We start from the raw sequence: 14839 nt of genomic DNA, 5'->3' as shown, positions 1-14839 counted from the left end.
GACATTGTGACTGAGATGTCCACAGCCATAAGCAGTGTCATTCTCAGACCTCTTCTCCTGTCTCGGTTATTAAGGATGTGATTTTTACCTCTGCTCCAATGGAAGTCACTTCTTCCCAATCATCCACAGCAGGAAGCAGCAACAGTCTCCCGAGGTCACTAAAACTCCCATTTTCTACAGAAACCCCTTCTCTGGCTCTCTTTAAAAATTTAGTTCTAATATTAATATTATGCTGCCATCTTTTCTTTCTCAATCTAATCCCATTGAAGTAATTAAAATGCCTTCAACCTGTTTAGAACACAGTGTCTAATAAACAAATTTACTTTTTAAAATTTTTTTATTGACATATATAAATACAGTGGTTGTATTTATATACATTTATATTAATAAAGTGAACTGATCTTAAGTGTACAGTTTAATGACGTCTATCATCAATTACTTTTGCTCATGTTTGAACTTTATTAAGTAGAATCGTGTATTGTTTTATGGTACTTCATTTACTCAGTATAATATCTGAAATTCATCCATGTTTTGTGAATCAGAAGTTCATTCTTTTTTATTGTTTTGTAGTATTCCGAAAACATGAAATTTATTTATCTTTCTTTTGTCAATGTACCTTCAGATTCTATTTGGGGGCTCTTATTGTCAATTTTTATTTTCATTCAGTTCAAAATATTTCTTAATGTTTGTTGTAATTTCTTCTTTGACTCACATGTATTATTTAGAAATATGTTGCTTAATTTTGAAACATTTGGGAATTTTAAAGTTACCATTCCATAGTTTCTAATTTAATTATAATGTCATCATACTTTATGTTACACAACGTGGTCAGTTTTGGTAAATATTTTATGTATACTTGAAAATAATTTAAATTACGAAATTTTGGGCTTTAATTTTTTGTATTTCTTAATTAGGGCAATTTAATTAATAGGGTTGTTCAAACTTCCTGTATTTTTACTGATTTTTTAAAAAAACTTTGGTCTGCTTGTCTTATCAATTAGACAGAAAGATGTGTTAAAATCTCCGATGATGAGAATGGATTTAAGTTCTATCAATGTTGCTCTACAAATTTGGAAACTACATTTATAGGTGCACACAATTTAGGCTTGTTATGTCTCCCTGTTGCTCTTTTAGCTTATAACATATACTTCTTTTTCTTATAATATTTCATTTCTTAAAGTCTATTTTGTCTGCTATTAATACAGCTATACCAATTTTCTTTTGTTAATCTTTGCATAGTATATTTTCCCCTTCTTCCTTCTTTTAATCTATTTGCTTCTTTTAATTAATTAATAATTTCTTTAAAATGTGTCTCTTGTAGATAGCATATAGTGGGTCTTCTTTTATTATCTAGTCTGACTATTTTTGCTTTCAATCATAGTATAATAATAAAGCCATTTACATTTAATGTAATTACTGATATAGTAGGGTCAAAGTTCATAATGTTGCTATTTATTTTTCATCTATCCTATCTGTTCTTTGTTCTTTTCTTCACTTAACATTATATCACAGAATGTCCCATGTATCCACATGGACTTCATACCTCTGATTTTAATGGCTCCTCAATAGCCCATTGTTTTATGTTTCACATCTTATTGACCCATTAGCTATCATTTGGTTCTTTCAATAGCTATGCTATTACAGGTAATGCTTTCTACTTTATGTATGATTTCCTTAGGGTATATTTCTAAGTGTGAAATTAATGATTCAAGGGACAGAAACATCTCTATAATTTTTGATACAATTTGTCACCTTGCTTTCCCTAAAGAATCATTCCAATTTATAAGGTTATTAGAAGTATATAGCTGTAGTGATTTCCTTGCAGCCTTGCTAGCATTGTGAGTTCCATTTTTAATAAAAAAAATGTTGTATAGAAAAGAACTGAAGGGAATCAGAAGTATGATTACCAATGTCATTGCTGTGTATAAGTGAACAGAAAAAGAGAAAGTCATTTACGAATGTCATTTTAGCTATAGGCTGGACTTAAATTCCTAACTGTTCTGCTTCTATTTTACACTCACTTGGGCTTTGGCAATAAGTCCCTTTAATAACTTAGTAAAAAAAAAAAAAGAATACTTATGACATAATATGTGAACTGGTATATACATTTTATTTGAGTCTAATAAAACTATAAGTAAGTAAATTCACAAATAAAAACAAAATCAGAGAGAAGATAGAACAGAGACCCAATTGAAAATATGCTTGAAAGCAGAATAAACACCTTTCTAAGTTACATTTAAAACTTAGCATGAACAATCTCAAAATACAGTGGCTGCATCACCAAAATGAATGAACATTTCCCCTCAGGTGGGTGATAGTGTTGAGGAGCAATAGAAAGGAGCTCTTAAAATTGTAATTACTTTGCAGAGCATTTAGGAGACATTATCTCATCTGAGAATAAGAACCCGTGTAAGGCACGCATTTCTAATTCTTTTTTTTTTTTTTTTTTTTGTGGAGGAGTAAATTTGGATTCCCTAGAGGTGAAATGATTTACCTAAGGTCACATAACTGGTAACTAGCAGAGCCAAATTTACGTCTTTGCTTCTTAAGCCTGTAACCTTTCCACTATGTTTAAGGATTCCTTTCAACAACTGTTATTAAAATCTTCATCTACCACAGAGATCTTTATTAGAAAAACGTAATGAAAATAAGCTGAAAGCTTTTCCAAAACATTAAGCCAAGACATTTATTATAATATGATCTAACATGACATAAAATTCAGAAGATTCCATCATTTGAAAGTGCTATAAAAACTCAGTAAAAGCCTATTTTCTTGACATTACAGCTCTGTGATCTGGACGCAGGAATTCAGTCATAGAAAGAAAAACCAACGATAACAGCAGAACCTGAAAAAATAGTATAGTAACGATGTCATTCATAATCAGTATCCCTCTGGGTCTTCTAAATACACAAAAAATCTAGGTGTTTTTTTTTTTTAATTGGAAAATTTTGACACATAACACTGTGTACATTTAAGGTATAGCATGTTACTTTGATATATATTGTAATAAAATGGCTGATGTTTCGGTATTTATCACATTACATACTTATAGTACAATATTCTTTTCTCTGTTCAATACACTGTACGTTAAATCTCTATGGCTATTTTATTACTCGCTACAAGTTTGTACCTTTAGACACCATCAATCTTATTCTCCATCTCCCATCCGCTGGTTACTACCCTGTTAGTGTCTGAAAAAAATCTAGCTTTTTTAATTTAAAAAACAAGTTGTGAAACTTCATTGTAGAAGATAGAAACCAGAAATTGGCTTTAATTAAACAAATACATTGTTTTTGACTATTTGTTTCTCCCTAAAAGCCACATCTCAAGTCTTTATTCAATTCATGATGAATATTACCTAACCTACGACTAAAAGCAGAAGTATTTCAGCATGTTACTCTCTGGATACCTTTAAGCTGTCTTTTGAAAGTCTTTCATGTCCACAGATAATCTCTTAATTTATACCATCCTACTGGTTTAGAAGGCAGCACACTTATTTATACCTTCAATCCCTCTCAATCATGTATTGTAAAACAGAGCTGAATGTGAATAAAGCTAGATACAGAAGTGTGGAGAATATCTGTTATGACTGTATCATCGTCCTCCAATAAATTTATATTAAGAATTTTTTTTTTTTTTTAAACCTTATACCTAAAGAAAATAAATCTGGGCCAAAACGTGAGATATTTTATAAAAATATGAGGTGACTCTTAAGACTATTGAGAACCAAATAAGTCTGCCCATTCCTTGCTTCTCCTGTCTAACGTTTTAGTTCCATAGGCCAGGGTAGTAAAATGAGTCCTTTTAAAAATTCTATCAGCTGACAGCTGTAAGCAATCAATCTGATTCAACCAGCCAAAGCCAGATTTCTCTCCCAACACCCCTGCATCTAAAGACTGTGTTTCTTGGAACAAAATGATATGTTTATGTGAAATAAGAAAACTAGAGTGATCCCTTCTTTTCTCTCCAGGAGGTGTTTGGTTACCAGACCCAGAATCTCCGCAGAGCCTTGTGCCTTATAGCTTCTGTGCTGACCTGTGGCGCTCTTCTGCTGCTGTTCTACTGGCGACCCCATTGGAGGGTGTGGGCCAGCTGCATCCCATGCCCCTTGCAAGAAGCAGATATTGTCTTGCTAAGGACAACAGTGCGTATACGCCTTTTTGTGTTGCATTTGTGGCACCACCAATGACAGGCCAGTATCCCAGAACTGGAGCGCTTCCTTTATTTAAAGAGTTTCCCTGTCCCCAACTAGCAGATGGCAAAACTGTCCCAGTAATCTCTTTGCCATCTCTTATTTTGATGCAGGAATGAAGGACATTTCCTCCATATCAGCCTGAGGAAATTTCTACCGTGTCAGCCTAGTGGGCAGTGCCCTTACCATCATCACATGACTGGCGGCCATCAGCATTGTAACTCTTAGAGACATTACACAGGAATGATTGTTCAATTTTTCAAGAACATGTATTTTAAGGGAAATTTTAAACATCTAGATGTCCTTTTAAAATAGCCAGAAACTATTTTCTAAATACAATATTTTCCTGCAAAATTTATTTTTCCTTTATTCTCTAGCACAGCGGTTCCTAAATTTTGCGCAAATCAGAATCACCTGGAGGACTCTTTAGACCAGAAACTGCTGGCCCTCCCTCCAGAATTACTGATTCAGTAGGTTTGGGGTGGGCCTGACAATTTACATGTCTAGTAAGTTCCAAAATAACACTGATACTCTTGTCTGCAGCCCAAACTTTAGGAACCCGTGGTCTAGCACTTGGAAGGTATTTGGTTGATTGAGTGCCTTACTGAATAACACTTGAGAATTTCATGGGCTGGGTTATCTTTTCTAGGATGAATTTCAAAGATATATGAGGAAGAAGGTGATCTGCCTCTCCTTATCCACACTCAAGTTTCCTGTGAGCAAGAACCCAGAAGAACCCCTTGTAGCTGACCACCACTCTGTCATAAACCAAGCTGTACTGAAACCAGAATTAAAAGTAAGTGATTTTTAAGGATACATTGTTATGGTATTTTTTTGCTGAAAAAGTGAGTAATGTAAATGTTTATTAGATGACAAATTGAATATCACACTGCTGAGCTAGGAATTACAGTTATGTATTAAGGAAAGTGAAAGCTATGTGGGGACCTGCATTGAATAACCCTCACCTCCCCTGATAGGCTTTTCTTTGTGAATGACATCTGTTCTGTTAACATTTGTCATTGCAGCTACAATGTATCCAAGTGCAGAAAGTGAGATATGTTTGGGACAACTTGGAGAAGAGGTTTCAGAAAGTTGGGTAAGTCCAACTTTTTCTCAACACTCCATCAGAATATAAGGGAAGAACACTGATTTGTTGAGTGCCGTGAACTGAAATGTAGTTCCTGTACTGACCCCACCCTAGGTTGCTGGAAGACAGCCACTCCTGCTACGACATCCATCACACATTCGGACTGGGTCTGACCAGTGAAGAACAGGAGGTCAGGTAGGTTTGCGGTTCTCCCTCCGTGAACTTTGCCAGCAGAAATTGAGATGTCAAATGGCTTGTGATCAGTTAATTATTGGCATAATGCTTCATCAGCTTCATATAATCCCAGTTTATTTGCTGGCATCAGAGAGATAGTCTAAATTGTTGGCATCATAAGCAAACTCATTAAAAAGAAAAGACTAAAAGAACAATGCAAGCAAATAACAGTTGATCTTTTCTTTCAGGGTTGTAGAACTGTCTTCTCTATCTTGTCTTTCTAAATTTTTTTCCTCAAGAAAAATCTTAAGTCATTTCATAAACATCAGCTTCTTAATCCTCCAAATCCTCAGAGAGACAAAGATAATATTATGATTGGATTTTACTTTACGGAACCTCCCTGGAGATGAAGATTGTGTTTGTTCAATTAATTGTGTCATTCACCACTGTATTTGCAGCACCTAGAATAGGGCCTGATTCACGGTAGGAGCGCAATACATATTTGTGGAATGAATGAATAATGAACGCATTGATGGATCTATGAACTAAATGCTTCTAACATGCCAGGCATTTTGCAAGACACTAGGGAAGTCAGGATAAAAAAGACCTAGTCATTGCTGCCACAGAGACATTCACTGATTAGCAGGAAAAAGAGGCATAGAAGAGTTGTACGATTGTGAGAATGTTATCTTTAGAGGCACACAGGTTAGGGAATCATAGCATAATAGTAGTAGCATAGGAAACGCTTATGCTTCTCATGAACCTGCAGTGAGCTGGAGTCCCTGCTCCCCTCATCTCTATTTGAAGTGGTCGATTCTGGTGACTCTGAAAGGAAAGCATTGCAAGCCTTCTCCAGAGTCTTAATAATCAGCTTCATTTCTTGCCTAATTTTAGGGACATAATCTGCCTGAACTTTTTTCACAGTCAGGCAGAAAAACTAATTTCTCAAGCTAAGAAACAACCTGGTACTTAAAATACAGATTCTGTTGCTCCACCCCCATAATTCTGATTTAGTAGGTAGGAGCTAGGGGTAGTGGTGAGAGAAGAAATTCTACATTTTTAGCAAGTATCCCCATAATTCGTAGGTACATTAAGACTGAAAAGTACTGATCTATTGTTGTTTTTAAGGTTTCTCTCTGCCTGAACATTGTGAAAAATGAAATAGGCATCTATACCACGACAACATTGCAGAATGCCTTAGAAATGGTGTTATTAAATAAGATTTCAGATTTTAATATATTGAAATACAGAAAGTTTTCAAAGTCATTAGAAACATATTGGTTTAATAACATTAAACGCAAGACTTTAAAATATTGGTCTAGGGCATTTAGGAAATCTAGTTGATAAATATAGATATGCTCTGTCTAGGAAACCATTTGCACAGGAAAGATTTCCCATCAATGTTGCCACCTCATGTTTGTCCTGATTTATCAAGTCCCAGGCTTTAATAAACATCATACGTAATTAAATTTAAATCTGGTCCACACAATAAAGAACTTCACAATAATAAGTAAGATGGGCATAGTCTTCCCAAATATGAATAGAGGAGACAGTCTACTTATAAACATATAGGCATATTTTATTTTATGTGCTTATATTTCTGGAGGGAAAGGATAGTAAATAGAATGTGGAGCATTCCCCCCCCACACACACCCCCTATCCCCCCCCCTCACTTTTTAGTATAAGACTCAAGCTTAAAAAAAGAAATGAATGTGACTGAATGATTGAGAGATATCAACTTCCTTGAGCTTGCTTGCATGGAAAGCAAGGGCACAGTATGAGAAATAAAGAAACTGGGATACACAAAAATCTCTGATGATGAAAACCACAGAGTTTGAATACAACTTTCTCTTTAGACTTCCGTGCAGCTAGAAAAAGAGGGAAAATACACAGATTTACATAGTTTTCACTTTTCAGTAGCAAAAGGCAAAACAGAACATCAGGAGAGAGAACTACCCTGGAGAGAAATTGTCAGAGGGCATCAGGAAGAAAGCAAGAAGATTATTCCAGGAGGTTCCCTGCTTCTAGCTTCACTCATTCATGAACTCAGCACAACTCTCCCTCTTAGAACCTGTACTAGACAGGTCCATGGACACTTGAGGTAATTCTTTTACCTCCTGGTAACAGGGCCATATAGAAAAAAAACCCCTACCTTATCCCCCATCCATCTAATAGTCTCCCTATTACAGCACAGTTTAAGGTGAGCATCTCTCCATCTTTTTACTCATCCCACCCTCTTCTTGCCTCCTTTTTTAGTCTTCTGAAAACAGAAGGGAAACTTTCTGACAGCAAAGATAGCAGCCGGCTCCTGATGGGGTTAACGCCAGACCAAGCACCTTGCTGGTAACCCAGCTCTCTGGAAGAAAAAAAAAAAAGCTTTTACGGGTAGAGTTCGCCAGTTTCTATAATGGGATGACTCTAACACTGGCTGATTTCAAGCCACAAACGTGACATCACTGAACATGGAACTGGAAAGAGATGCTACTAGTCGGCTCAGTGATTCTGCAGGGTCAACCTTAATTCTCAACATTTGTCACACTGCTGAGCAAAAAGTCGTGCTTGTTAGTACCAGAGAAAAGAAATTCCATCATTGCTCAGCTCCAAGCTGGTGGAAGCTGTTCCAGGAGAAGAGAGAATATTGAAACAGAGAGAAAGAAGAAGCAAGAAGGAGGCAGGAGAGAGAGAAAGAGACTAGGGCTGCTATGAGATCCTATTCTCTTACTCCTAAGTCTTTTGGGGAGCAAAAGTCAGAAAAGAAATCATGAACTTTATCCCCTTTGAAAGCTCCATCCCTAGGATATGGTCCAAATATAGACCCTTGCCCATTCGGTCAGTTCTTTGGGAAGGAACAAGGAAGTGTTGGTTGAAATAGAGGAGGCTTCACTCATTCTTCTGGAAGCCGATAAGATTGTCTCTACTGTTCGTATTCAGTTAGAAGTTAGTTAAAAATGTGACACTATGCCTTGGGAATTTAATAACAATTAAACAAACCATTGAGATCAACATTCTATTTTTAATAAATTGGATTTGTCAGACCTGTGGTTCTATGGGTCTGGGTCCATTGAAAGTATAAAATCCTTAAATTTCAATGCCTTGTTTTAAAAAAAAAAAGCTAAGTCTTATGGTGACACCAGTAAATCTAAGTCCTGTATCTCTCTGGTGATATTTCTGGCCGGGATTTCTCCACCCCCCACCTCCACCCCATGCCCTCCTGCCTCTGCTTTCAGGATCCACATACCTGAAAATTTCTCCCGGCACTTGCCCAAAACTGCTGCTGGAAGCCCCTCACTCGAGCCTGACTTTCTCTGAGGCTGTATAGAAACAGACTTTAGGAAATGAAAGATATGGATGGGTCACAGATAAAGACTAATGTGAAAAACTGAAATGACTTTTATGTCATTTGTAAAGTGGGGCTTCTCCGGGTAAGTGATTCATTAAAATATAGAAGCAGTTTCAAGCACTGCTCAAATATTAGGCTTTTTTCCCCAGAAAGCAATTTTCCGAAACATGCAATCTTGTTATTATAATTTTTGTAATGGGAGGACTCTAAGACCAACAACATACTTGTTACGCTATACAGCCAGACCCAATCATAGCAATTGGATGCTATACGCTACGCATCTATGAAACTTCTAGGATCTCCCTTCATTTATAATGCAGGAGGGACAGGGGAGTGAGGGATTGACTAACAGAAATACCTGGGGACTTTTTAAAACTCTGTAGGTCTACTCCCTAAAAATTCCAGGTTTCAGAAGCAGGTCATGCCAGATTCCTTGGCTTAGCATTAACTGTTTGCAAAACTACAAGTCTCTCTCTCTCTATTGGTGGTATGTCAGAATGGAAGCAGAATGGTCATGTGTAGTTTGAAAAAGTTCAGCAGTGGTTCTGACACCGTCTTCCTGCCTCCTCGAGTCCCGTTCTTGTCTTCACCCTCTGGAGCCTAAAGTGCCTGGCACAGAACATATTCTCAACAATTACTTGGTGAATACATTGAGAAACGAAGGAGTGACTAATCAGACTGAAAAAGAAATAGGCAATTCCCAAAAGAAGTATTCCTAGTCATTTATGTTTGGTTTTTAAGAAATAAATACATTCCAGTAGATTCACTAGTTGCAGGAAACATTGGTGATCCTTTAAACCCAGCTCAGAGTCAGTGCAGAAATTCTCTCCACAACTTCCCTGTTAAAAATTCTTCAATCTCTTTTGGAGAGGGTCCTTCTACCTCCAAAGCAACTATTTCCATAATGAATAGTTCTGAATATTAGACAAGCCTACTAAGTTTTATTCAGCCTATTTAGTCTTATGAAGCCATCTAGAATAACTCGTAGGGCCCCTTTTCCCTGCCAGCTCATCAGATTTTTAAAACCAGAGCGTGTAATCCGCATTGTTCCTTGGAACTTTTCTCAGGGACCCAGCTTCAAGTGTCATGTTCCTTCTGGTTGCTCAGCCACTGGTCAATGTCCCTGAAAGTTCCGCTTGGCTTGCGCTGAGACTGAAATGAGTACACAATCCTAAACACACCATATTTTTTTTGGGCAAGAGATAGCGGAAAAGATGAAACAGCAAGGGGCATGCCTGGCTGTGATTCAAACATGGCCCAGAGGAGCCCTAAAGAGGATAATCGACAGGCAAGTATTAAGCCGCTGGATCCCAGTGGTCACAGACGCTGAGCTCCTTCCCTCGCTAGCAACGTCAGAAAGCTTCTCACCACACAGGGAAAGCGGAAGCTCATGTGGCACGTGGCTTGCTCCTTTCTGAACTGATTTTCCACCACCTGTGTGCTGTTGTAGTTCTGTAAACTGGGTTTTCAGCCTTGTTAGGGGAGAGACTCTTCTAGACCTGGGTCACACATGTCCTCATTGATTAAGGCCAATATTTAGGGAACAGTCTTTGCGTCAGACACTGTGCCCCTAGATGCTAGGAAACCAGTGTTGGAAAAGCTCCATCCTTGCCATTAAAGAGGGCCTAGGAAATTTGAGGAGAAAGACATGTACCTATATGTAACAATTCAAGGAGGTACGTGCTGTTACTAAGAAAAGAAAGGCTGTTTGGAGGAGAGAAAAATATAGTTAACTGTGCCTGCTGGAGTAAGGAACACTTCAGAGATAGCTGCAATTTATTGAGAACTTGTCACGTGTTAGGCACCCGTATTAAATGCTTATTTATCTCATATGCTACTGGTAGCAGTTTTATTAGGCATGTATTATCAAGCCCATTTCCTTGATAAGGAACCAAGGCTCACCTTTCATTCATCTATTCATTCATTCAACAAATAATTCTTCAATGCCTTACCTGTATTAGGCCCTGTTTTCGGCCTGATTCAGGATCTGTCAGTGTCCTCTAGAAGCTTATAGTGGAAGTTACAATCTATTGTTTGCATGCTTATTGACATGTGAAAAAATAAAATGTAATTTTTAGATTATCAAACGTTCTTTTTTAAAAACTGAGAGCGGTTAAGGAGATAAAGAGAATACGAGTTGGGGGTCGGGGTGGCTATTTTAAACAGAATTATTAGTGAAGGCTCCAATAAGTAAGTGTTATTTGTATAGACCCTGAATGAAACAAGGGAGTGAGCCATGCAAAGATATGGGGAAAACCGGTTCTATGTTGAGAAAGCAGAGAAAACAAAGGCTTAGCTGGATTCAATCCTGGTCTCTCAGATCTCATTTTTTTTTTTTTTTAATTACTAGGCTGTATTGTCAGATTTGGCTCTCAAAGGCTCAGAAAGCATTTACAAAGTGAAAAATGTTGGAAGGGCAATCTAAGGGGGGAGAGAGAGAGAGAGAGAGACAGAGAGAGAGAGAGAGAGAGAGAGAGAGAGAGAGAGAGAGAGAGAGAATGAGAATGACCAAGTTCAGGATCCTGGTGAACAGCAGGCTATTTTTCCATGGATTCTGTAAAAGGATCCCTAGCACCAAGGTGACATGAGTTATGGTCTCTTCCCAGTGTGAGGTTTAGGGACTTGTGAAGTCAAACAGCAGCACATCCCTGAACCTCAGTGTTTTCATGACATGGAGTCAGAAGACCATGGTTTGAGTTCTCTCTGACCTCTGTAAGTAACAATTGGACTTGGAAAATCATGGCTTAAAAGTCAGACAAACTTGGGCTCACTACTTGTTATACCTTAGATCAAAGATCCATCCTGCCGATTTTCTCCGCTGGTACTTACAGTGACAGAGTGAGAAATGGAGTTTCTCATGGTGTGTGAAGCCTGGCTCTGCTTCTTTCTAGCTCAGACTGGAAACAATTACTTAGTTTTTCTGAACTTCAATTGTCTTTACAATAAAAATGGTAATATGACATCTCATAGGGGTAATGTGATGAGTAAAGGAGATGATGTATATAAAAGGCTAAATGCAGTGTCTGACACTGTCATCTCTGCTTAAAAGTTACATTGTCATGATTAGTATTAGCTTTGTGCACCTTTGGCAAAACATGTGCACTGAAGGGTTTTTCCTTTTGGCAAAATGGGGATATTAGCCCTTTCCTTGGACTATTGTGAGGATCAAATGAGAGAACCTTTTGTAAGAACTTTGTAAATTTTTAAATGTTGTGCAAATATGACGGCTTCTTTTTTGTAATGTACATATGTGTGGATTTATAAGGTGCGAGCTATGAAGACCCTATATGATCTTCTAGGCTCGTTCATTCATGTATTCATTCCGTTCATGTACTGAGGGCCTGTCCTAGGTGCTGCAGATACCAAGGTAAGACAGAGTGCTCTCCAACATTAAGGGCCATGCAGAATGCCTGAACACTCCAGCAACAGCTGCCTTCGGATCTGTGTCTTTTTAGCTGCTCTGAGAGTACAAATTATTTTAAAAATAACTCAAAATGCCTTTCGAACTTCATTTTGGCTCTTGAGTTGTACTGTACTTAAGGCATTTTTTAACCAGATCAACATAACAGCTTTGTTTATCATACACTGACTCATTTTAAAAATATATTGGTATTTTAGGATTTGCTTATTAATTTTTTTGTTGAAAGCACAAAATTCCTAAAGGGTGGAGAAATGAGTTCTGCTTAGTTTGGCCTGTATTCTCTTATTGATGAGTTTGTAGGTATGACATTAATAGGTGATCAATCTCCTACAGAAGATTAGTGTGCGGGCCCAATGCCATTGAGGTCGAAATCCAACCCATATGGAAGCTGCTTACTAAACAGGTAACTGACTGTTTGTTTTTCTTTTTGAAAAAAAACAAAACAAAAACTCCCATCCTTTACTTTTCACTTTCTACTCCTCAGGGAAATCTTAAGCAATACACGGGTACTTTGATGTGAACAAAATCTGTGATGCATGTAACTTCTTTTTGTTATTCCGTCTTTGCCTTAAGTCTATGCTTTTCTTATCTATTGAGGTTTCCTTTGAAAAAATATTTTAATATATATTTGTACTTATTATATATAGAATATTTTATTGTTGTTGTTGCATGCTTGACCACTGCACTGTACACCTGAAGCTGAAGCTGAATAATATTGTATGTCAACTATAATTTAATATATATATATATATCTATATATCTCTCTCTATCTATCTATCTATCTATCTATCTATCTATCTATCTATCTATCTATCTATCTATAGATAGTCATGGGATATGGAGTACAGCATAGGGAATAGAGTCAATGGAATTTCAATAATAAGAATATATTTTTGTTCCAGGATTTCTAACTGGTCCTTTTCAATAGCCATTTGTTTTTAATTTAAATCCACTTTAAAATCTCAGTGTGAGGAAAGAGTCCTGTTTCATAGTCTCCTGTTTCTTTGTTTTGCTGATGGTAGTTGTGGGGGTGGTGGTGGGGCAATATTATGGTTGCCATGATATCTTTGAGGATTTTAAGCACATTATGTTGGTCTTTTAATATTGCTCTATTATTTCCATTTTCTTGAGAATGGCTTCTTCCTTTGTTAGTAGGTTTTTGTTTTGTTCTGTTAGAGAGCATTTTCTTGTGTGCTTTGAAGTAATTTTATTTTATCTTTTTGGTAAACTCACTGTAAGTGGGATTGTTCCCCCCTCCAGTTTTCTCTTTCTTTCTGTGCTCCCTCTCCCTCTCTAATGGTTCTGCATTTGCCTGTTACTGATCTTCTTGGGTCTCCAGTTTAGAACTAGGGCCTCTAATGGAAGCTTGAGCGCCACCCCTTGGAGGTCTGTTAGATGCAGGCCATGAGCCAGCCTGGGGCTTGGCCAAATTCACAGTTACACCACAGGCTCTGTTCTCTCCTATTCCACCCTCCACTGATGAACCACTGCTCGTTGTGACTTTTCTCAGCTTCTGCTCTAGGGCAGGAAAACCCCACCGCTTCCTCTGTTTTCCTCTGCAAGCTTGGGTTTTGTCCCCTGCCACGTATGGGGCACTTTCTGTCTGACTCCCATGAGAACTGTGCTTCTAGCTGTCTCTGTCAGGTCCTTGTCTGGGACCTGGCAGGCTGGTCACATTCGTCCTCACTGAATGCTGCGTGCTCCTAATCTGTTGCTTTCTTTTGAAAATGTGTTTGTCAATTACCATTGACATGTAATATTGTATTAGTTTCAGGAGTACAAAACAACATAGAGATTCGATGTTTATATGCACCACAAAGTGATCATCCCAATAAGTCTATTACTCATCTGACACCGTACATGGTTATCACGATATTACTGACTATATGCCCTATGCTGTACTTTACATCTCTGTGACGATTTCTAATTTACAATGATGGTCATTTTATTTTTGAACATGGTCATATCTTTTATAAAGTATATTTTTTATTAGGCTTTTTTTCCCTTAGGTACACAGCAAAATTGAGTGGAAGGTACAGAGATTTCCCATGTACCCCATATCCCCACGTAGGAACAGCCTCTGCCACTATGGAAAAGCAGGCTGCTTTTCAGTCTTCTTATTCAAGTACATTTCCAAATTGCCAAAGACTCTACTCTCCCAGGTATCAATTTGGTCTATTTTGAAAGGCATGCTACTGTTTTCTGGTACCCATTTACCAGGCCTTTAGCAGAAAAAAAGCAAGTAAAACTATTTTTTCCACATTTGATGTCAAAAGAATATTGAGTAAGAGAACTACATTAATTATGATGGTATTTCTTCTACAAGAAGTATTTAACCAATTTTCTACTGAGTTTGTGTAAACTGAAAATCGTGTTAACATTAGTGCATAATATACAATTAGAGCATTTTATGCCAAGCAAACAGAAGAGCTATAATTTGTAAGAAAAGCATGGTGCTGCAATGGAAATAATAAGAAATGTTGAGGAAGAAAAGCTTTTTTAATGTACAAAATATATCTAAGGGTTTAAGAAACTCTTAAGATACAGCCCATTAGCTTATTAACCAGATGTGAGTTCATTTATAGGACTAAACTAGAAGTCCATTTAATATACTAGAAAATTCT

General features: G+C 37.3%; 1 protein-coding gene across 1 annotated transcript in view; it reads left to right on the top strand.

Moving 5' to 3' along the window:
* ATP13A5 (ATPase 13A5) overlaps nt 1-14839 on the top strand; it is a 100361-nt gene that overhangs the window by 10816 nt on the left and 74706 nt on the right. Inside the window, exons 2-6 of the mRNA XM_019723136.2 lie at nt 3972-4145; nt 4843-4989; nt 5219-5289; nt 5395-5475; nt 12549-12618. Of these exons, the coding sequence (XP_019578695.2) occupies nt 3972-4145; nt 4843-4989; nt 5219-5289; nt 5395-5475; nt 12549-12618 (543 nt within the window). The remainder of the gene's footprint in view (nt 1-3971; nt 4146-4842; nt 4990-5218; nt 5290-5394; nt 5476-12548; nt 12619-14839) is intronic.

The sequence above is a fragment of the Rhinolophus sinicus genome, linkage group LG01, assembly GCF_036562045.2.
Source record: "Rhinolophus sinicus isolate RSC01 linkage group LG01, ASM3656204v1, whole genome shotgun sequence".
In the NCBI taxonomy this organism is placed as follows: domain Eukaryota; kingdom Metazoa; phylum Chordata; class Mammalia; order Chiroptera; family Rhinolophidae; genus Rhinolophus; species Rhinolophus sinicus.
Note: the sequence above shows the minus strand (reverse complement) of the source record. Positions and strands in the feature narration are given on the sequence as shown.